This window comes from Taudactylus pleione, unplaced genomic scaffold (assembly GCF_031769625.1).
Source record: "Taudactylus pleione unplaced genomic scaffold, aTauple2 ptg000128l, whole genome shotgun sequence".
Taxonomy (NCBI): Eukaryota; Metazoa; Chordata; class Amphibia; order Anura; family Myobatrachidae; genus Taudactylus; species Taudactylus pleione.
Genome location: NW_028284530.1, coordinates 2,750,716 through 2,773,667, shown reverse-complemented (window position 1 = coordinate 2,773,667; position 22,952 = coordinate 2,750,716). Strand labels below are relative to the sequence as shown.

The window sequence follows — 22,952 nt, the reverse complement described above, 5'->3', positions numbered from 1 at the left end:
CTGTTCTGTACATGCTAATATCCCACCATCGGATATGTATGTAAAACATTGGGTTTATGTACATATCTGAAACAGGCCCTTAGTGTGAATCTGGCTTTTTCAATAGACTTACAATGGATCCGGACTTTCGAGGTGTGTGTGTAAATTCAGTGTGCATGTCGACATTTATCATTGTGAACTGTTGACAAACGGTCCCTTGTGATCTGTGTCTTACCTTGTCCTGGAGGCTGCAGCGGCTCCAGTGTCTTCTTTCAAGTCCCGACAGTCACAGGAGGATCAGGTCCGGCTGCGATGTCTCAGCAGCGGCGTTATGGCAAGTGTTTTCCCCAAGATTCCCCTTGGTCTATCCCTAACCTCACCCCGCTGCCTAACCCTAACCCTCCCAGAGGTGCCCACCCGTAAACTTCGGCATTCTCATACTGTTAACATTGTGAACATGTCGACATTATAATGTCTAATGAGGTACAGAATGCCGACTTGGTGCCTATCGACAGTTTGAATCATGTTGACATTAGGGATGTCAACCTAGTTACTGTCTTCCTTCCGACCGGATACCCATTTAGCTTCTCTGAGTGTACGTGTGTGATTTTAGTTTAGAGACAACTTTTTCAATAGACTTATGCTGCGTACACACGTAGTGATATAAATGAGCGATTTGAACGATAACGATATCGTTAAAATCGTTCATTTTTAGGTCCGTATCAATTCACCATCGACCAGCGATATACAGCCACGTATGGACGATAGCGATATCGTTCATCGCCCGTGCATGCCGGTCAACTTGCTCGATATCGAGCAGGTTACTATAGGGACCCGCGATCGTTGAATGCGGGTCGCTATAGTTGTCAGTGACTTGGTGGTGTACTGGATGATCGATATCGATCATCCAGCACACCAGGGAGGGTGCAGGACGATCAGTCAGCGATATCATATTGCTGGCTGATCGCTACGTGTGTATGCACCATTACAATGGATCTGGCATTTCTAGTTGTGAGTGTAAATCTAGTTTGGACCCAGCTTTTCTGAATGTACTGTACGTGTGAATTGAGGACGTAATTCAGAGATGGACGCAAATGCCATTGTAGCTGCGATCTCTCATGGATTCGTAATTGTGAAAATATGCTAATGGCTCACTCGCCGTCCAGTGCTTAGCAGTGATCGAAGTGAGAGAAAAAAAATGTGGGTCCCAGTTACCCCTCACTTTAAAAAATGGGGTCCTACCTGACATTTTCTGGGTCCCATCTAAATCCCGTGAAGCATGTAGCAGATGACATTGGCCCTGGTAGGAAAAAAAACACACATTGGCCCCAGTAGGAAAATAAACACCAAATTGATCCCAGTAGGAAAAAACCAAAACATTTGCCCCACATGAAGAAAAACACACACATTGGCCCAGATGGGATAAAAATATACAACCATTTGGCCCCGATAGGATAAAAAAAAACACATTGGGGGCTGATGCAGAGGCACACATTGGGGGCTGGGGCAGAGACACACATTGGGGGCTGGGGCACTGGACAGAGACACACATTGGGGGCTGGGGCAGAGACACACATTGGGGGCTGGTGCACTGGACAGAGACACACATTGGGGGCTGGGGCAGAGACACACATTGAGGGCTGGGGCAGAGGCACACATTGGGAGCTGGGGCAGAGGAACACATTGGGAGCTGGGGCAGAGGAACACATTGGGAGCTGGGGCAGAGGCACACATCGGGGGCTGGGGCAGAGGCATACGAAGGGGTTGGGGTGAGAGAAGTGTATATATATATATATATATATATATATTATACTGAGTGTGTTGGGGGCAGGTCTCCATACTCCCCAGGGCCTGGCAGCAGTGACATTGGATCGGTTGCCTGTCATTACAGTGCACTGGCTGCGGGGAGCTTTCAGTCGGCTCTGCAGCACTTCGGTGTGGTGAGCAGTCTCTGGATATTCCCTGCTCGCTCCGCACGGGCGGCGCACTGTAGTGACAGACAGCCAATCTAATGGTCTGCTAGGCTGCCTGTCACAGAAATCACTCCATGCTGCCGGGCCAGCGTGTATGGACAGTCGCCCAGCAACTCCCCCTCCCCGGGTACAGGCACCGCAAACACACCTGGTGGCCATGGGTGCGTCTCCCGGAGGCCGTTGCCGCACAGCACCCACTATTGCACTTTTGTGCAGCCGCTCTGCCGACCATATGCAGACGTCACTCAAAGTCTGACCTGGGAACAGGGGGAACGCGGACAGGAGACGCTGCCTCACTGCGGAGCATGGTGGGCTGGCCGGTGTCTGACTGATTGGTCAGAGTTATGGTGGGTACACACTGGGCAATAAAGTGGACGATTGAACGATAACGATATCGTTATTGTTCAGTCGTCCACTTTTTTGTCCATTTTTAACACCAAAAAGATGAACGATGACGACGACGCGCGTTCCCGCGGGTCGTTCATCATCATCGTTCATCGGGCTGACATGCAGGCCAACCTGACGATCTCGTCAGGTTGCTGCATGTCAGGGAATGGGGGAGAGAGCCCGACGCTGAACGATATCGTTAATGATATCGTTCAGCGGCTGTGCTCAATGTCATGAACGACATTGAGCACAGCCTGCCGGGGACAACACTACACGATATCGCTCAGGGAGCATATCGTGTAGTGTGTACCCACCATTACTGTAGCCAGAGATTGGGAGAGGGGACGCCACACGGCGGTGACTGAGGAGACGCCGGCGGCTATTGGTTGAAAAGATGCAGAGACACCTAGCGCAGGCAGTGCATACACACTTGTCGATGCCGGCAACGACGAATGATGGCTCGGGTCGCGGGGCCATGCTGCATGGCAATGCTAACGACATACCCGGAATGAGCTGCAAGTACAGACGACTGGGGATGTCGTTTGCGATCTAGTGCGTACACACTGGATGATAAAACAAATTTGTTGTATCGATGTGTCGTTATCGGCAAAATCGTTTGTTACCCACAACCAACAGCACATAGTGAGAGTGGGTCCTGTAGAAAGGGAGGAGGGCTGCTGCTATTACTCTGTTGTACTCCGTGTGCTGGGCGGGACAGGGGTCTCCTCACACACAGACAGTCAGTGACAGTATAGCAGCAGCACCTCGGCTGTAGTGTGGAGTCTCCCAGCAGAGGGCGGGACTGATCGCAGCACTAGGACGCATGCACTGTACGGATTGCGGAGTGGACCTCAGCAACAGTAGAGCAGCAGAGTTCCCTGGGCTGCAGACCATGGCACCGTGTCTGCGACCCCTCTGCCTGGCACTAGCCCTGAGTGTGCTAGTGTACCCGGACATCGGCTGTGCAGCTAGCGGTGGGCTCCGGAGAGCACCTGCGGACTCCTGTGCACCCAAGGTTAGTGCCTCCCGATGTGCAGCTCTACCTGGTCTAAACTCTGCAGAAAGTTCTGCCCGGACATGTAACTTCTCTCTATCTACCTGGGGCTGAATCCGTGCACACTCTGCGTGACATGCAAGATATGTACTATACTATAGTGATGCATAGTACCCCAAATGTGTGTGTATACTTTATGTGTGTGATACACTGCACTCACCAGATTTGTAGGAAGGATAAGGGTCTATTCAGTATTCAGGAATCATCACCAAACTGCATGCCTGAATTATTCTTTCTACAAATATGAGTTCACCCTCATTTATGGAATCTACTTTGCAGATACAATTGGTATTGCACCCCAGTGACTTCTGTTTGGAATACATAAGTGGACCTAAGTGTGTGTGTGTATATCTATCTAGCTATACTAATTGCTCCATGTTTGTCATGTGATCATGACTGTGTCTACTATATATCATAAGATCACAGTTTAAGATGTATCTCTCTATAGATATATAGATGTATCTCTCTATAGATATATAGATGTATCTCTCTATAGATATATAGATGTATCTCTCTATAGATATGTAGATGTATCTCTCTATAGATATGTAGATGTATCTCTAGATATATTGATGTATCTCTCTATAGATATATTGCTATGGGATGTGTGTTTGTAGATTTTATGTGGTATAAGAAAATCTTGCTGTATTTGATGATCCTATTGTGATGTGAAGTAGGAGTGTCACACACATGAGGCAGTAGTTTAAACTATACTGGGGAGAGTTTAGGAAAGTATTTCATTACCAGTTATTAATAAAGTGCACACATATTCCGCAGCACTTTACAGAGAATATTTAGCCATTCACATCAGTCCCTGCCTCAGTGGAGCTTACAATGTTTATTCCCTACCACATATACATACTCACACACTAGGTCAGTGGTTCCCAAACTTTTTTGAATCACGGCGCCCTAGAGTATCAGCATTGTTTTCACAGCACCCCTAAGCCAAAATATTGTTATTGAGAAATTCAGAATTTTTTTTAGTAAATTGTGCTTACCTGTCATCCTTAGGTCAGTTATGTGGTGGTGGACAGGTTTGCACTTCTGCTTGTCCACATACCGTATTTACATTACATTGACTACAAATAATTTGATTTGATGCTGGACCACCAACCTGAGGCACCCCTGCAAGTGTCCCGAGGTACCCCAGGGTGCCGCGGCGCACAGTTTGGGAACCACAGTGACTAGGGTTTATTTATTTTGGGGGGGGGGGGGATTGGAGGAAACCCATGCAAGCAAAAAGAATATACAAACGCTACATGGTTAGGGCCGTGGAGGGAATTGAACCGACGACCTCAGTGCTGCGAGGCAGTAATGCTAACCAATACACAATCCTTGTGATGGGCTGATGCAGATTTGCATGCTATTGCACATCCGCTGTCAGTTTGTACGCATCAGCTGTGCAATAATATGATATTGTAGCAGGAGGCGTCTTGTGTAAATACCCCTCAGGTTACTCAGGATTGCAGTGAAATTCACGCTGCCGAGTCAGTGACGCTGTGTCGGAAGACGCAGAGACTAGTGGCCGCCGCACTCCCAGATTACTGGGCCAAACCCCCCCCACCTCCAGTTTTTTGGGATGCTGGCCATCGCCGCCTCTTCCCCACCCCCAAACGGCCACAGCATGTGAAATTATGTTGCAGCTCAGGGGCATTGCCACCATCGTCGCAGACACTGATTGCACATACGCAGTAAAATTCTGCGCTTGCGCCAATCGGCAACCATCGGGGTTGTACTCAAACCAGGCCCACAGTTCATAGATGTGGGTTAAAGCTTTGCCTGAATGTTTTATGCTGTAAATCTATGCTAGATAACCGGATGCAGTATATACACCTTGCTAGATAACGGCATGCAGTACACAGATGTATCCTCATTCACCTAACGTTTTTTTGTGCCGCGTGACTTAGATGTTCCGATGGGTAGCAATTCCCGTATTTAAAGTTAGGGATGGACATCGGAAGAATGGTATTGAATGTTTGCCAGGCTTCCAACATCAAATCAATAATACGAAGGTATAGCCATCAATGGAAATGCTGTGCACATGAGCTGAACTGCGTGCACTATTTCCGGGTGTCCCCAGCTGAGAAAAAAAAGTAATCCCTTCGAAGGGAAATCTGAAAGCTGCATCCAATGGCTGGTAACCATCTAATACCCACAATTCGATTTGAAAAAGTATTTCCATCGGATCAGGAACATTGATAATTGCTACCCATCAGCTTCTTATCACTACTATAAGTACTTTTTTAAAAATTTTATCTTTTTTTGCATCATAGCCACATAGTCATCCGCAGTGTACCAGGCACACTAGATTTTTGCAATAAAGGAATTGCAATAAAGTCACAGATGAAGCATACTGATACGTGGCGTGGCACGGCGCGGACGCTTGCATCAGAACTGTCTTTTGTACCAAGATTAGTGACTTAGTCGCACACACAAGTACTTAAAATGCCAGCACCAGTAGTCGGGATACCCATGCACTGCACTTTTGTTGCATTGGCGATGTGACTAAGATGCATATTTTGGAAAACAGTCCTTGGTGGGACACTTATGTGCTAAGACCGTGGCGTGCAGTACATGGCTATGTGGCGCGATTTGAGCACATGTGTATATGGACACATCTGTATACACCTTGCTAGGTAACTGGGTGCAGCGTATACACCTTGCTAGGTAACTGGACGGGTATTACTGCACATGCATCTTGCTGGATATATAAGTGCAGGATGTTTTGTTGTGTATTCATAGTTTACTAGATATCTGGGTTTCAGTTCTCTACTGAAATCTCCTATCTAATTTTATTCCAAGCTACTTATACTCTTTAGTGTCACATATGTTTTACGACACCTGGCAGCTGCTAGACCGTCTGTGTTGAAAGACTTTGAAATACTCAGTTGACTTCTGATAATGTGTTTTATATATTTAATTCAGACATACTGTAACTTCTGTTTTGGAACTTCACTTTGAGCACCGTGGTTTGAGTCATCGTAGTTTAATAGCTCGTAGCTAGGAGTTTCGGTGTCTACATTAGCTCCTAGATATTTGGGTGCAGGTGGAACTTCCATATTCCTGTTTCAAAAGTTGTCTACCTGGATGATGAGATATTGACGCTGTCTGTCCTCCTCTCTTTACCCCACACCTAGGCGATTGGGGGGGGGGGGGGGTAATAGTCCCTTTCCCAGGAGATTAGCATTTCCTTTCTATGTTCTTCCCTGCCCTGGAGCATCAGAGGGAGGTGGAGACATATCTTGTAACCAAAGAGTGTGAAGAAGCCTTTTCATCACCATCAGCCTGTGCTTTACTAGTAGGAGATCTGTGACAGGCAGATAATAGGGTCACCCAGAGTGTGTTATAATGAATGGAGAGGGCAGATCACTCGTGTGGAGAGGACCCTCTACTGCACAAGGAGAAGTCTCTCAGTTTTGCATATTAGATCTCTTAAGGTGCCCATACATCTGCGATGGATTGTCGCAATGTAGCGATGCGTCCGGAAACACCAACCACCATCGATGTTCAGCGATCCGTCGCAGGGTCGCTGAAATTTTACATGTCCCCGATTTGACGATCACAATATTTTTTTGATCAAGGTCGTCATATCGGGAAAATCCAACATGTTGGATTTCTGCGATGCCGGTTTGCAGCAGACGCGGCAATCCATCGCAGATGTATGGGGCCCTTTAGAGCAGAGGATCCCAAACTCTGTCCTCAAGGCACCCTAACAGTCCAGGTTTTAAGGATATACATGCTTGACCACAGGTGACTTAATTAGTACCTCAGTCAATTTGATTTAACCACCTGTGCTCAACCCTGGATATCTTTAAAACCTTAGCTGTTGGGTTGCCTGGAGGACTGAGGGCCTGATTCAGAGCCGGACGCTCTGACAGAGCGCTCGCTCTGAATCAGGACTGGCCTTCTTGTTTTTAGAGCGGCCTCCTGGCCGCTTGCATAGCTGTGGGTGACCACCCACAGCTATAGCGAGCGGCCATCAAGATGGTCGCGATGGTCAAGACCATTGCGACCATCGGGCTTGCGACGAGACCCTTGTGGTAGGGCCTCGTTACCGCAAGCCCAAGAGAGATTTTGGCTCAAACAGAGCCGAAACTTCTCCCACTGACATCACTTGTGATGTCAGTGGGGCCGGCCCCAGACGGAGGTGTTCACATGGGAACGCATCAGTTTGGGCAGCCACTCCCCTGGCCCGCCCACCAAACCGTCGCTCCAGGTCTTGTACCAAAGGGGGCGTGCTGTCGATGTTGAGTGACAGCACGCCCCCTTTGGTACGAGACCTGGAGCGACTTTTTGCCTGTCGCTATCCGGGTCTCACGCATGCGCACGACGGAGCCGGCTCCGTCATGCGCACTGGGCCACCATCGACCCGCTTGCGAACGCATAACGCTCGCGTGCGGGTCTGAATCAGGCCCAGAGTTTGGAAACCCCTGTCTCCGCCTCGTTAACGACTGAACCCGGCGGTGTGCCGGCATCAGCAAGTGTGTACACACTTGCTGATGCCAGGAGCGACAGCGGGGGCCATGCTGCATTTGGCAGCATGGCCCCCGCTGACAATATTGCCCGTCGGATCTGCATGCAGCTGTGCCGGGCGATGTTGCTGACGACAGGCAGAAGTGCCCTGCTTATAATCTATAGGGAAATAGGCATTTGACACACAAGGATAAGTGCTACATATTGCATAGTGGTCGAGCCAGATTGCTGAGGTTCTTGGTGGTCAGTTGGTTGTATATGTGTAGATAAAGATCATATGTAATACAGGCAAAGCTTGGTGTATAGAATATATATGGTGTTACTGGAGTTTGATAAGCTCGTCTTTAGAGGTGAGCTTTCATAGAAAACTGGAATGTTTGGAGAGTCTTATGCGAGGGAGGGCGTTCTACAGAGTGGGTGCAATAAGTACTATAAGAATGAATGGGAGCAAGTAATGCGTGCAGGTGAGAGACGCAGATCTTGGACAGAAGGGAAGGGGAGACCTTTTTCAGATAAGAGATGTATGTTGGTGTGGTGGTAATGGCTTTGTAGGCAAATAAGCATACACTTATTGAATAGCCGGCCAATCGGGGTTCCTTCTAAGAATGTGCGATCTGGCATTGCCCTGATCACACAGCGCACAACACCTAAAGCCAGGTGTCGGCCTTTCAGGGGCAAAGTTGTAAAAATTGTACATATTAAAAACGATAAAATAAAGAAAATAGAATAAAATTAAATATTTTAAACTAGCTGTAAAAAAATTAAAAGCTTTATTTGAATAATTTTCTTCTTGGTACAGCATCTGCTATCACTATTTTGAGGGGGGCTCTAGATTTGCAGTTCATCGTAGAATACTGAAACAATGAATTGACATGGGGCTCGATTTAATTTGAGTGCAAATTGAATAGCACTGGGAGGGAGCTCCCGGAGCTATTCAATGCAGCGCGTTGTCAAGGATTTCTTCTCGCATCCCTCCAGGGGTGCGAGCAGAAATCCGATATAAGTACAGACGCAATGCTGTTTTCTGCCCTTAGCGCCGTGAAAACAGCATCTCGCCTAGAAGGTTAGTCGGAGAATGCCCGTTCTCACGACTAAACACCCTATTTAGGGCGCAATGGGCGGGAGAACGGGCATTCTTCGACCGAACAGCGCACTGAATTGAATAGCTCCGGGAGCTCCCTTCCGGCGCTATTTAATTTGCGTTCATTTGAATCAAGCCCTAAGTATTTCTGTTACCTAAAGACAAATATACTGTATTATCTGTATCTAAAATACATTAGTGGAACACTTTGAATATTCCACTTTTTGGCTGTGTTTCTATATTCTGGTCCCATGGTACAGTATATGTGCACAACTTTTCCGTAAAGCATAGCACTGAACTTTACCTGTTTTTTTTTTTTTTATCCTACCTGTAGGTTTACTTATAATTTTACACTTTAAGGACTCGTTCACACCTGTCCATGCCGCTAGTGTGTTTCAAGTCACTAACATCTAGAAAACGCAAAGTAGCATAAATGGCTTCTTTCTTTTGCGCTCATTCCCACCATTGCATGCTGAAATTTTAAGAATGCGTTTAGAATCTTAGAACGCAAAACAGTGTATTAGTTTTGCGTTAACTGGTGTTCTACAAATACATTCGATTGTATAGGTAAAAGCACAATCCATGTAAAACATTATCCTAAACCTCAAACAGCAAAGTTAAAGACAGTGTTAGTTTTTATGCGCTTTACCTGCTTCCACTATACTGGTATGAATGAGTCCTTAGGTCTTGTACCCATTGGCTTCAAAAGCTATGCATTTATTCACATTGTAACGCTAATACGGCGACTTATGGAGGAGCGATATTGGAAACCATTGTTAGTAAAGTTACCATACTATGCTAGCAGTCATTCATGCTTTCAGGAGCATTGTACTTTTCGGTGGGATTTTATATTTTTATAGCAGTTTGTTCCTTTTTTCTTTGACTTTAATGGGGGCGATTCAATGAATCTAGCTGTTGACAGCGCCAGGAAGGAGTTCCCGGAGCTATTGAGTTCAGTGCAGGTAGTGGGCCTTGGTAAAATGAGAGAGAGGAGGAATTCCATATGATGGTTCCATGTAATTGGTTAGAAGCTGCACCCACCCTTCCATTTGTGCTGTCATTGTATGAGACGTAACAACAAGCCTAAAGCTGGGTACACGCGATACGATATATTGTGCAATATATATTAGTCAAGTGTGTACCACCAATCTTCATTTTCCCCCGTTGTTCCTGTTCTTTGCATCGTCCCATTGGATGTCCTGCACGTCCAATTGGGCGATTCCACGGATGATGTTGTGTTGTTACATGGAGCATATAAAGATATATCTCACAAGCGTATGTCGGATCATGTAGTGCAGGCGTGGCCAACCTGTGGCTCTCCAGCTGTTGTGAAACTACAAGTCCCAGCATGCCTTGCCACAGTTTTGCTATTGGGATATGCTAAAACTCTGGCAAGGCATGCTGGGACTTGTAGTTTCACAACAGCTGGAGAGCCATACTTTGGCCAGGCCTGATGTAGTGTGTACGGGAATGTGATATATATTGTTAAATCAAGTCCCTGGGTCGCACCGTCGTTCAGGTGTGTACCCGGCTTAAGATATTTTACACTTGTGGATTTCACCTGAACACTTTGGCCTTCTTAGTGTATTTAGCTTACGCAATTTGTAGTGCTAAGATAGTAATTGCATATGACATGCATTGTGTAATAACCATTTACACCTGCAATTGGGGGAGGGGGTAGGAGTCAGTGGATGTCACTCCATTAACCAGTTGAGTAAATGCGATGTAATAGCGCAGGCACCACCCACAATAGGATGCTGATACTCCAGGCCACAGGCTTCGGCGGGTTTCTGTAAAAATAAATAAAAATAAAATAATAATATAAGTAACAGTCCATTACAGTCCTATATCCACATTTGCTAAATGTTGTTTTATTTTGAGATACAGGTTTGACAGTTGTGCCATGTTCATACATGCCTCTTGAGTATGCCAGAAGTACTTTGATGTTAATAATATGTCTTCAGTTCCTGCCGTGCCCCGCACACGCTTTGAATTACCTTAAACATTATCTGTGCGAGACTGGAGCCTATTGAAGTGTGTTACTATAATTACGGAAATAATACCTTCCTTTTCTCCTTTTCTCCAGTGCACAAGAAAAGGTCTTGTCTGATTTCACATTCTGACTTGTGGCATCTAATTTCTAAAACACAGTCTCACTCCTGGGGTATCATCCCAGCATATGTGATGTTGGCACGGGACGGACTTGCATGACCTGTTCCTTGTGCTGCCCGTCCAGCTTTGCATTATCATGGCCTGCGTGTAAACGTCACCTTACACTGCTATTAGATGACTGATGGCCTCTGTAGTATGTTGTTTGCTGTGGGGTAGGGCTGCCTTTGAAGTAATGCCTATAGGAAGCAGAGCCACTGTTTGTTCTATTAAAATTCCTTTTTCATTTCCTCCCTTTAAACCACAGGCCACTTCCCTCTGTCATTCAGCACACTATATAGACACAGGCTGACTGAAATGCAACACATTGCTGCACTGGAAGCAGGCACATTAAAATATTCATGTTGCATTATTATTATTATTATTTACAAATACTTTAATAAATCAACAATAACTCTGAACTCTCATCTCCATTTTCTTTATGGAAAGAATTTAATAATTAAAAAAAAAAAAGGCATCTGGGGTCAGCATTCAAATTGTATTATGGATTTGGAAAGTACTTTGCTCTGGAAATGCAATCTAAATCTGATCAAAGAGAGGAATAGAAACCAGGTTCTAATCTGGCTAATTCAGTTTCTCCCGTTTGTGTATATCAGCTGGGCACTGGCTGCTGGCTGTATATTGCAGGATTAGGCAGACTCTCCCCCCTTGCTGGCAGCTGTGTGCATATGGGGATTGATTTTAGGCTCTCGGAGATGCATGGTTTTTGTCAGCACAGAGAAAGCTACAAGTGCTTTGTTTTTTCTCTCCTGAACTTCCCTTTACTGCATGAAACTTTTGACATCTGGAAAGAGACTTTCAGCAGGATTTTGCAGATAAAGCAAAAATGAGAAAACAAGACCACAGGACAGATGTATAATGGTGTAAATAAGATTAAAGTAGATGTATGGGCAACTCAACTCCTTCATAAGTGAATGTACAAACCACCTATCCGCTTTTCAAATGTAATAAATGCATGAAAAGTCCATAAAAATAGATCAAATGTGAGTTCTCAAGGGCTCTATTCATAAATATTTTTCTATACGAAGTGGTAGTTCTCATATGGCTCTGTGGCACTAATTTTTCTAATTATAGAGGTATTAAAAAACAAATCCTTAACTTGTGTCTCTCGGCAATGCCGCGTATACTGGTCCACCAGCAACCTTCTAACAAGTCCTCCGTAGAGCTCTTCTCCAATTGCAGTCTGTTACAGTAGATCACGTGCACATGACGCGCGGATTAATGCCCAATGACTGTGATGCTTGTCTCCACACTGGTCATGGAAATGGCCAGTGATATGGATGCGCATGCCCAAACAACGCATTCGCTTTCCTCAGTACTGTGCATTGGTGCTTTCCGTCTGGCACATGCCATTTGTAACTGTTAGTAAGTATAGCGTATCACCATCCTTTTTCATATAAAAAGCATGCTAAAACTATGGCAGTGCATGCTGGGAGGAGTAGTTCCACAGCAGCTGGAGGGCCAAGGTTGAAGACCTCTGGCTTATACTATTAGCTAAAACTGCAGTTACCTACGAGTCGCCTTTCGCATACATGTGTTTAGGAAAGCGACATAATTAGAAACTCGGGGGACTGCAGAAGAATTCGCATATTCCTATGTGGTAACCTGCTCCGTGAATAGCCCGAGGCTGTGAAAAGCCATTTTTATCAAAGCTGCCGGCTGGAAAGTGGCTTTTCATAGCTTTATGACTAGCACTCTCAACGTTAATGATGCGCTTAAAATTCTGGAACGCAGCATAACTTATTTGTCACGTATTTAGCGTGCGCGTACTGTATAAAAAAAAAACAATGGAGAATGTTTTTATCCACTTTCCCGGCAGTTGTGTGTGAATGAGTCCTCTTTGTGTTCAAGGCCTCTGCATTTAGAATATCATGGCCATAGTTAGCATTGGAGTTATAGGATTAAATAAACTGTGACAAATTACTATACGGTATTAGATATAAAGGGGCAGAAGCAAATCTAGACCGTGATCACTCTGTCTAGTTAAAGGTGAATTAATGAAAGCATAGTTCCTATTATTTGTTGTGGATTGGAGAACATATGTGATTTATACCGTACATATATACTATGCTGAAAAAAAATTAAAAACACTTTTTCTTTAACATTCCATATTGGGCTAAAGCTTCAAAAGCTATTGTGTGTGTGTGAGATCGTCACATCAGAGCTGTCTGTTAAACTTTGTTCATAGATTCCTGGGGGTATATGTAATAGCCTGCGGACTGCAGGCATCGGCGAGTCCCGTCCCGTGCAAGACTGCCCCATGTTTTAAAGTAGCCGTCATTTAAAAGGGAAAACCAGGTAAATTTTTGCCTTTTAAATGAATACTACTTTAAAACATAGGGCAGCCTGCACGGGACTCGCCGATGCCTGCAGTCCGCAGGCTATTGCATATACCTCCTAGTCTGCCTGAGAGAAGCCTGTGTAGCTGGGCCTGGTGAACACACATTGGGCGAGATGTACTAAACTGAAAAATGTGGTAAAACCCCCAACAATGCCGTTTTCGGGGGTTTTACAGCATTTTCCATATGTACTAAGCATCGGGAATGCATCGCTTCGTCCCGGTGGGTTACCCAATTGAAGCCTATGGGCTTCTTTTCGGGACGCCTCCTGAGAGAGATCCAATCGCATCCCTCCCATCTCCCCCCTCGCGTTGCGTGCGTCCTTCTGCACATGTGCAGAAGGACGCCAGAGGGACTTCTGGGTGTTAAATATCGCGAAGGACATCTCTTATTGAGGGAAGTTGTGATTTGCGATTTAGATCACATTTCTGAGTACATAACACGGTGATCAATCCCGGTATGTACCCGATAAGTGGCGGGATGTACCACATTGCGGTTGCGATGCTTAGTACATCCCACCCATTAGCTGAAATCTGTGATGCAACAGAAACATTCTGGCTTGTGTAGCCGAGCCCTAAAAGGCATTTATCCCCCAAAAAATGGTGGTACATGGAAGTAGACCATAGACGCTGAATACTAGTAATTCTGTTATTGGTAAAAAGACCTTTGCTTTAATGTTACTAATATTGAATTTTATTTTTCTCTGAACCACAGCAATCAAACAGCAACAAGCTCTCCTATTGCAAGTTACAGACCATGAATATAAGTGTTTGGTTGCTATGGTATAATACAAATGTTGCACTAAGGTGTGGACACAGTTTGCATTTTTAGTGTTTATTCACTGGAGTGTGCTAGTATTTTCAGTGGGAATGCAACTCCTGCAAATGGAAAACATTTTTTTCCTATGACTCCCAATATCCACCAGCGATATTAATTGTATTTGCAGAATTGTGTTGCAGCCATTGAGGTCCGTCTAGTGTAGGGGTGGGGCAATAAGCGGCCCTCTAGATGTTGTAAAACTACAGTTCCCAGCATGCATTGCAACATTTTTAGCAAGCCCAAATAGAAAAACTGTGGCAGGGCATGCTGGGATGTATAGTGGTGGTGGGGGGGTGTATTGCCCACCCCCCCAGTTTTCTTGCTGCACATGGATGAACGCAAACAGAGGTCATACTACTACTACTGTGAAAGCCTTTGAGGAAATACTAATTGTATGTTTAGAATCAAAAGATTTAAGGGGTAATTTTAACTAGTTTACTGCTATGCAAGGTATTTCTCTCTTACTTCATAATACTGTGCCATATATGGAAATTGTTGCTTTTAGAGAAGACTTGTCTCATGCTGTTTTGTCAAATATATCCTCAGTAGTACAGTCTGTATAAAGACTAACTGCAATGCAAAGTTAACACCACTGCCTTTTTTAATAAAATGTTTAATAATGACAATAATGGTAAGTTTTAATGATGACATAACCCCCACATGGGAATATAGTAAATAGCGTTCCAAGTTGTTTTCTCTTTACAAGACCCACAATTGTATTGATCAAACCAAACCGCGCATAAACTTGGGAGGCAATTCATAAAGACCCTAGAGTACTGAAACAGTCGCTGACTATTCTCTCCCACACAGCCACAAGCTGCTTAATAAAAGCTTGAGTGTGAATAGCGTCCATTACCTTTGCATGCACACAATAATGTGTATGAGACTTTGATAACGTTGCTCAGGAGCACACCGAGCACACTCCTGGTCGAACATGGGCTGCTCGCTAGGGATGGACATTGACGATGAAACCGTCAGTAGTTTCAGACTATCAAGGGAAAACCATTGTAGGTTGGGGACCGTGCATGTGCCGATGACGGGAACCACACGGCTGCATATTTCACCATCAGACCTCCTCGAGTACTAAATTAATTGTCAGTGAATGCAGACCATCGATTGTTTGCATCAATCAATGGTCAATGGCCATCCCTACTGTTCACTCATAATACTCATGAATACCTTCCCAGAGCATGGCCAACTGCATACAGGTATGTGTAAAGGAGGAATGTACTATACAGCTGTAACTTATTTAGCGTTTGCTCAATTTAGCTATAAGAGATGTGCACGGAGAGCCGCTAGAACGGCCGGTTGAACTCCTTGACCAATATATTTACACATTTTTCCTTGCATCCCATAGAGGTGCACAGGGACATGAGAAGATTACCTACCATATTAAACGGTAATGCCCGCGGCCAGCACATTGCTTTAACTTAAATTGCCCCCTATCTGTAGTTGTCTCTAGATGACAGATCTACTTTAAGCTGAAATGATTAATTTATACTCTCTTATATTCTTATGACTTAAATACAGAGTTTTGTGTGATAACAGGTGTGAAGGTTAGGGTTAAAACATAGTCCTAATATTTAAGTCTTTGTAGTGACCATCTTACATGGTATAGGTGCAAGCAGTTAGAGGAATTTTATGTACATATTTCAGTTCTCACTTTTATCTCAATTGGCTTTTGCTACACCAGCAACTAAGTAATTACACCGCCAAGAACCAATGTCTTGCGTTCAAAATTAAACTCATAAGGTGCACACACACGTAACGATTTAACTATAACGACGTCGTTATCGTTCAATAAATCGTTCAGTGTAAAACTATGAACAATTATCGTTTATGCGCGTTCACGTTTGTCGATTGTAGTTCAGTCAGACTGGCCAACTGAATGGTTTTCAATAGAAGTTGCAACATTTTTCCTTCAACACACAGAAAATCATTTATTATGTAAAGTAAAACCAACTACTTTGTAAAACGAATATCGTTCATTACTTACATCGTGTGTGTGTACGCACCTATGAGGTGCATACACACGTAAGGAATTTTTGAACGATTTAACTAGAACGACGTTATCGTTCAATCATTGAAAAAATCGTTCAGTTTCTGATGAACGATTATCGTTCATGTGCGTTTCCGTTTGTAGTTCATTCTGACTGACTAACTGAACGATTTTCATTAAGGGAAGTTACAAAAATCGTTTGTAGTTCAAAAAATCGTTCATTACACTTTAAAAAATCTGACAGATAATCTGACAGAAAATCGTTGTGTTTGTGTGTGTGTGTGTGTGTGTGTGTGTATATGCAGCTTTATTCTTTATCAAGAGACAATCTAGTAAAACGCAGGTAGGGTTGCAGCATGTCCCTTGCTTTATTCAAGGCAGTTCTTTGCTTTCCCAGTGGTCATTTTAATTCAAAATCCTTGTTTAAATGCATTTCCAGAATAGGGACTATATTATATCCAGGGTTGCTGGGTTAGCCATTTAAAATTGGACACATCCCAGTTTAGTTCCGATGGGTGTTATATGTCAGAAGCATGCAAGACATGCTGTTTTACATGACCTACTCTAGTTATAGCTCCTGCACTGATGTACTCTCATTAGTATGGCTGCCACATTGCTACTCAAAGGGAGCGACTACGGTATTGACAGTTTTAACCTTTAAAACATAACTTCTGTTTAGTTGCTAGTAGTATTTAATTGATATTCCTTATGGTTTTGATAAGCTGAAATGAGAATTTTATATGTCACTCATTAAGGACTTTCACATTGCAAAGAGAACTCCTGAATTCTGGGTCACTCCCTGGCATTTAGCCATGCGATATCCCCTGAAGATTGTGTTGACTGGTTAAGCAATAACGTTTTAGAGAAAATTGGAACTAACCTCATTGATTCCAAATTGCTCTAATTATTCATATACATGTTTGTCATTTTGTATTCTGGCTTTGTCTTTTTGCTGCCAGTGACTTGCAGAAAATATGAGAAATGGATATTAAGCTTTGGGAAAGCTGAGTGCGCTCTGTTAGGCAAGTAAGGGGGGAGAGGCGAGGTCAAAAAGGATGGAGCTGCAAGTGTGTGCTTGTGCAAGGAAAGGGGAGAGGTGTATCTGTGGTTCCCATGAGATTCTCTTCAAATAGTATGAGCATATATCTCTCATATATGTCATATTTCACTGATGGTGAATCTCCTTCAGTAGCTTTACCTGGTAAGACCCATCACAAATTAGAACAAGTAGTTCTCCATAACTCAGTGGAGTAGGACCGAGTATGACCTTCCCTTTAACCTCACACCATGTAGTTCCCTCGGGTTAACGCCTCATGTTTTTAGGAGTTCCCCTCATTATTGCTTACATTTACTATGTCATTTGGCTGTGCCTGCTTCAGGTTTTCCTTTGTTTGTTAATGTTAGCGTGATATGGATGTAGCCTAATTAAACCTGGAGCATTTAAAGGGGCACATAATGTGAAACAGCTGCCCCCTTCCAGCAGATCAGTTGGAAAATCAGGAAGCAGATCTCCACCAGGAACAAGCTCATTTCATCCCAGCTCAAGCATGTGTTTGTCTGTGGAACTGGTAATTTACAAGGCTACAATTAACCTCTTCACCCCACAAAGCAAGGCCTGTGGCACAGTGCATGCATGGCCCCTGATTACAGCGTAGGTGAAACCGCTGAGTAGGATTAAAGGTTTACACCGCAAACATTATTGGCTGTGGGGGATGGAAATTGGTTACATTTGGTGCACGCAAAACAACACACAAATTTACTAAATTACTGCTCCTGTTCTCCGGCCCCTCGAGCAGATGTAAACTTCTAACTTGGCTTTGAAGCAAGCTGTGTGTGTGTGTGTATATGTGTGTGCATGTGTATATATGTATATTTTAATTTTTTTAATGAGGTAAAGAGAAGAATTTGTGAGTTTCACTGTTTTCTATCATTTTGGATGAGACGGGTAGTGGACAGGAAGGTAGCGCCCATTGTACATCTTATATTTATCAGACTGTCGTCTATACACAAATGTAATTTAATTATATGAATTTATGACAATTCATAGCAGCCAGATTCCCCATTTCCCTAGTGGTTCCCAATTTCATTAATCTGGGCTAGCCTAAACTACTCATTTATTAATTGTAATAATGCTTTAACTCTACTTACAGAGCTTTTCAGCTCCACTCATCAAATACCCCCAACAGGTCATGGTTTCAGCATTTCTGTCTGTGGAAACAGATGGGATATTTAGTAACCCAGCAAAGTAAATGACATCACCTGTGTATGACTAAAGAGATATCGAAACATGACCTGTAATATGGTACTTGAGTTGAAAACCCCTGATTTGCTTTGTTACTGTTGGAAAACACGTTAGAAAAGCAGTATTTTAGTCTATAATATTTGTTGACTTAATTATTTACCTTTTATTTACATTGTGGCTGCATAGTGCTCAGTGCTTTTATAAAGCTGCTTCTTATTGAGAAAAGCGGTAAAAAAAAAATTAAATGAAGTAAATATTGTTACCTGTCATCCTTGGGTTCAGTTATGTGGTGGTGAACAGGGTTGTGCTTCTGTGGGCGGAATTCAATTGTTTTCATCCCCTATCGCCCCCGACGGAGCTATTCTATTCTTGCTCCTGTCGGGCGCGATCAGCTGCCAAGCGCTACATTTCAGCTCGCAGCCCCTGGGGGATGAGAGCTGAAATGTGCGAAAAGTGACATGTTTGGGCGCCCAAACATCAGTTTTCGCGATCGCGCCCAGCACTTTGGTCGGGGTTAGACGATTTTCGCGCTAAACCAGACCACTTTGGGTGCGATCAGCGTGAAAAGCTGGCACAATTGAATAGCGGCCCGCGATCTCCTGTCACTTTAGACCGGAGATGCGGGCCGCAAAAACAATTGAATTCCGCCCTGTGTGTTCACATATTTTATGGTTGGCAGCCAGTAGCACTGGTTTTGCCTATCACATTGACCTTAAATAATGTTATTTGTTTCTGGATCATCTACCTGTAGCACCCCTACAAGCAGTGGCATCCCTACCTCTCTTTGCACCCTGTGCGGGCAGCTTGTAGTACTGTGCGTGGCGGTGCCGAGTGCCAGTAAATAAGGGGGCGTGGCCTCATGAGTGGGGGCGTAGCCTCGCGGCCCGAACACCCGTTTTTTTTGTCACACCGGGGGTGCCAGAGGTGCAGGCTGCCTCCGGGGACCAGCCTGTGTGAAGTGTCGGCTCACTCACTGTGCTTGGAGCAGAGTGTTGCACGTAATTCAGCACCCGGCTCCTGTCACTGAGGGGGAGTCAGCACTTTGGTGTCGCCCCTCGGCTGGTGACACCCGGTTGCGGCCCGCACCCCCCTTGTAACACCAGTGCCTACAAGTGCCCCACAGCACCCAGTTTGGGAACCACTGCACTAGGGTTATTTTTTGTCAGAACCCAATTAACCTACCAGTATTTTTTTTTGGTTTGTAGTACAAAACCTACACAGGCACGAGGAGAACATACAAACTCCACATAGTTTGGACCTTATTGATACTGAACCCATGACCCCAGTGATGTGAGTCTCCAATGCTGACCATTGTGTTGCCCAGGTTGCAAATCCATTATTCTGAAGTACTGAAAGAAAAGTTTTTTGTAGAATTACAGTTTCCAGCATCCCCAGATAGACTTTGCCTCTGCATGCTGGGTCTTGTAGTTCCATAACAATCGGGTAGCCAGAGGATGCCTGAGACCAACATGAAAGGGAAGATCTTTATTGTAAACTCCAACTCACGGAGACCTTATTCTCATAAGACGGCACAGATAGAATATGACAGCATGCATTTATAAATGGAAACATTTATGCTTTGATGAATAATTGAACCACTTCAAATCATTGTCCCATATTGCCATTATTATCCGCAATGCTTTGGTTACAATTGTAACACAACTGACATAGCTGTGTATGGAAATGCCGTCATCTTCCTCCCCAGCCCTTTGTGTCTGCAGTGTTTCAGACTGTTTAGATGTTAGCTGCACAGCTGTAGCGAGCTGTTTGTGAAATATGAATACACCCTGGGGCTCCCCACTCCTCCTGACTACCAGCGCCTGCAAGGTAAAGCTATAGTCCCACCTAATGCACGCACAGATCTGAGGTTTGATTCCAGAAACTTGTCTCATCTTCTCATTTCCTTATACAGCTCTCAATGGGCTTCAGCAGTGCAGCTAGAACTGTTTTTTAAAAGAAAAGAAAGGTATCTGGCAGTTGGGAACTTTTGAAACTAAGGGGTCTATTTACTAAGCAGTGTTAGGAGACAGAGTGAAAAGTGATAAGGTGCCAGCCAATCAGCTCCCAACTGCCATCACACAGGCTGTGTTTGAAAAATGACATTTGGGAGCTGATTGGCTGGCACCTTATCACTTTTCACTCTGTCTCCTAACACTGCTTAGTAACTAGAACCCTAACTTAATAAAATGATGCAGTGTGCAAATGTGTACAAAATTCCATATCTACCAATCAGATTCCATCTGTCATTTTCCTAGCATAGTCTTAAAATCAAACATTATTGGCTGAGGGCTACAGACCAGTGCACTCTGTAAAACAAATGTCATTGGCTGTGGGTCACAGACCAATGTTCATGCAGCACCCATTATTAAAAAAGAAAAAAAAGTCAATTTTTGGATTGTATTTATGAATAGTCTAAGCTTCATCTCCTCTTTCTTTGAAATAGAAACAGAACATAGATCCTTATTATTAATCGTTTTCATAGGTTTTTATTATTTTGGTACTTGTCAATTATATTGGCACCTCTTCAAAATCTGCACTCTGTCATCTTTAGCCACTGCTGCTGAAGGGAGAGTCTCTGGTATATTTACTAAAGTGAGAGTTTTTAGAAATGGAGATGTTGCCCATAGCAAACCAATCTGATTGTAGCTATTATCTTCTAGAACAGGGGTGGCCAACATGCGGCTCTTTAGGTTTTGTGATGCGGCTCACCCCACTGGAAGTGTGAATGCTGGCCTCTGAAGTGATCAGAGGCTAACGAAGCCTCTGATCACTTTAGAGGCCAATGTTCCCACTGAGGGTGACGTCATGAGTCACCTGCGATGTGAGGAGCCTGCCCTGCGCACCTAGTTAGATCCAGTCAAAGGGAGCCAGAGCCAAAGCCAGTGTTGTCAGGTAAGTACTGGGCTGGGGGCACTGCTTAAGGGGCCACTGCATAAGGGGCATAAATACAGCGGGCACTGCATAAGGGGCAAAACAGGGGGCACTACTTTAGGGGGAACAGATACAGTATGTTCAATGCGCTGAGCTCGCCCCCAGTGTGACTAAAAAGAGGAGGGGATGACACAAGGTCATGCTCTTGCAAATGTCGTGCACACAAAAATGGGGCATGGCCTTGTGACAGCTAGTCCACACCCCATTTTTGCACGCACGTCTTCGGCGCGGGCATGCTATCGGCTCTTAGCTTGACTACAGATATTTCTTGGCTCTTCACCTCTGACTGGTTGGCCGCCCCTGTTCTAGAAGGTGCTAGATAAATGTTAAGTAGAATCTGATTGGTTGCTATGGGCAACATCTCCACTTCTAAAAACTCTCACTTTAGTAAATCTACCCCTCAGACTCTCAGCGACTCGGAACTCAGCTCAGACCAAGTTGGTCATTAAATTCAGAACAACGCCAGCGATGCGCATTCCTGTACGACACATTGTGGCCACCAGCATTGCTGATTTTACCTTGCATCCCGTAGAGGTGAGTAGGGAAATTATTAATGTTGGGCTACCCTGATATGATGTACTCATCCACACATCACGACCAAACATTGCGCTGAACTGGCAAACCCCTCCCTCCCTAAGATCAGTGGGCTCTCTATGGAAAGAAGGTCCGACATGTATGATGCACCAGTACACTGGGATGTGATGGGTGGAAGCAGATAAGAGGGGATTTGCATCCAACTGTCACTCCAGGAATTTGCCTATCTTGAGCATTCAATCAATGTTTTTGGTCCAAATAGTATTCTTATAATTAACAAATACAATTATTGTATGAAATATTAATGCTTAATAATAATAATAATAATAATAATAAATATATTATAATATTTTCTTTGTTCTGATGCAATTACTGTTTTTATTAGTCTGTTTTTATGGATGCACCCTGCAGGGGTCCAGGACTAGTTTCAGTTTGTAACTAAAGGCTTGACATAGTTGGCTCCATACGAGAGAATGGAGAATCGGAACAAAACACTAAATAATGTGAACACCCTGCAATTTTCTTTTCATGAATACTAGTTACAATATCGCATTTGAAATTCTAATTTTACAGAAGATTATAGAAATGTTATTTTGTGCACGTAAATGTACAGTAATCTATGTACTCCAATTTTCAGCAGCCAGAAGTGACGCGATCACACACAAGGTACGCTTTATTGTATGATAAGTAATTGCTGTGAATTAGTTACGTTTTATTTCTCTCTGCCCAGACTTTCTGTGCAATATGTGTCCTTTGGCATCTAAGTCAGGTCTGTGGGTTTTTGAATTGGCAGAGACTAGGACGGGCACATTCATAAAACGTGTCAACTGTCTTTATTCAGAACAGCAGCCAAACCTGAAGTCTGATTGAAATCTGTCCAAATAGGAAGACTCAATTGTGCATTATAAAGTTAATAAGGTTGTTTTTCACCACTATGTTGAATGAGGTTTATCCTGCTCTCTGCACTCTTAG

At 44.1% G+C, this 22,952-nt stretch overlaps 1 protein-coding gene across 4 annotated transcripts in view; it reads left to right on the top strand.

The window, feature by feature from the left end:
• The first annotated feature begins 3,195 nt into the window (after positions 1-3,195).
• Positions 3,196-22,952, top strand: part of IL17RD (interleukin 17 receptor D) — a 102,788-nt gene continuing 83,031 nt past the window's right edge. For 2 of the 4 annotated variants that reach the window (XM_088472675.1, XM_088472676.1), the window contains exon 1: positions 3,196-3,354. In XM_088472675.1, the coding sequence (XP_088328801.1) occupies positions 3,232-3,354 (123 nt within the window). In that variant the 5' untranslated portion in view covers positions 3,196-3,231. Of the gene's footprint in view, positions 3,355-12,414; positions 12,482-22,952 lie in introns of those variants that run through there. The other 2 variants (XM_088472677.1, XM_088472678.1) reach the window with 2 other exon arrangements.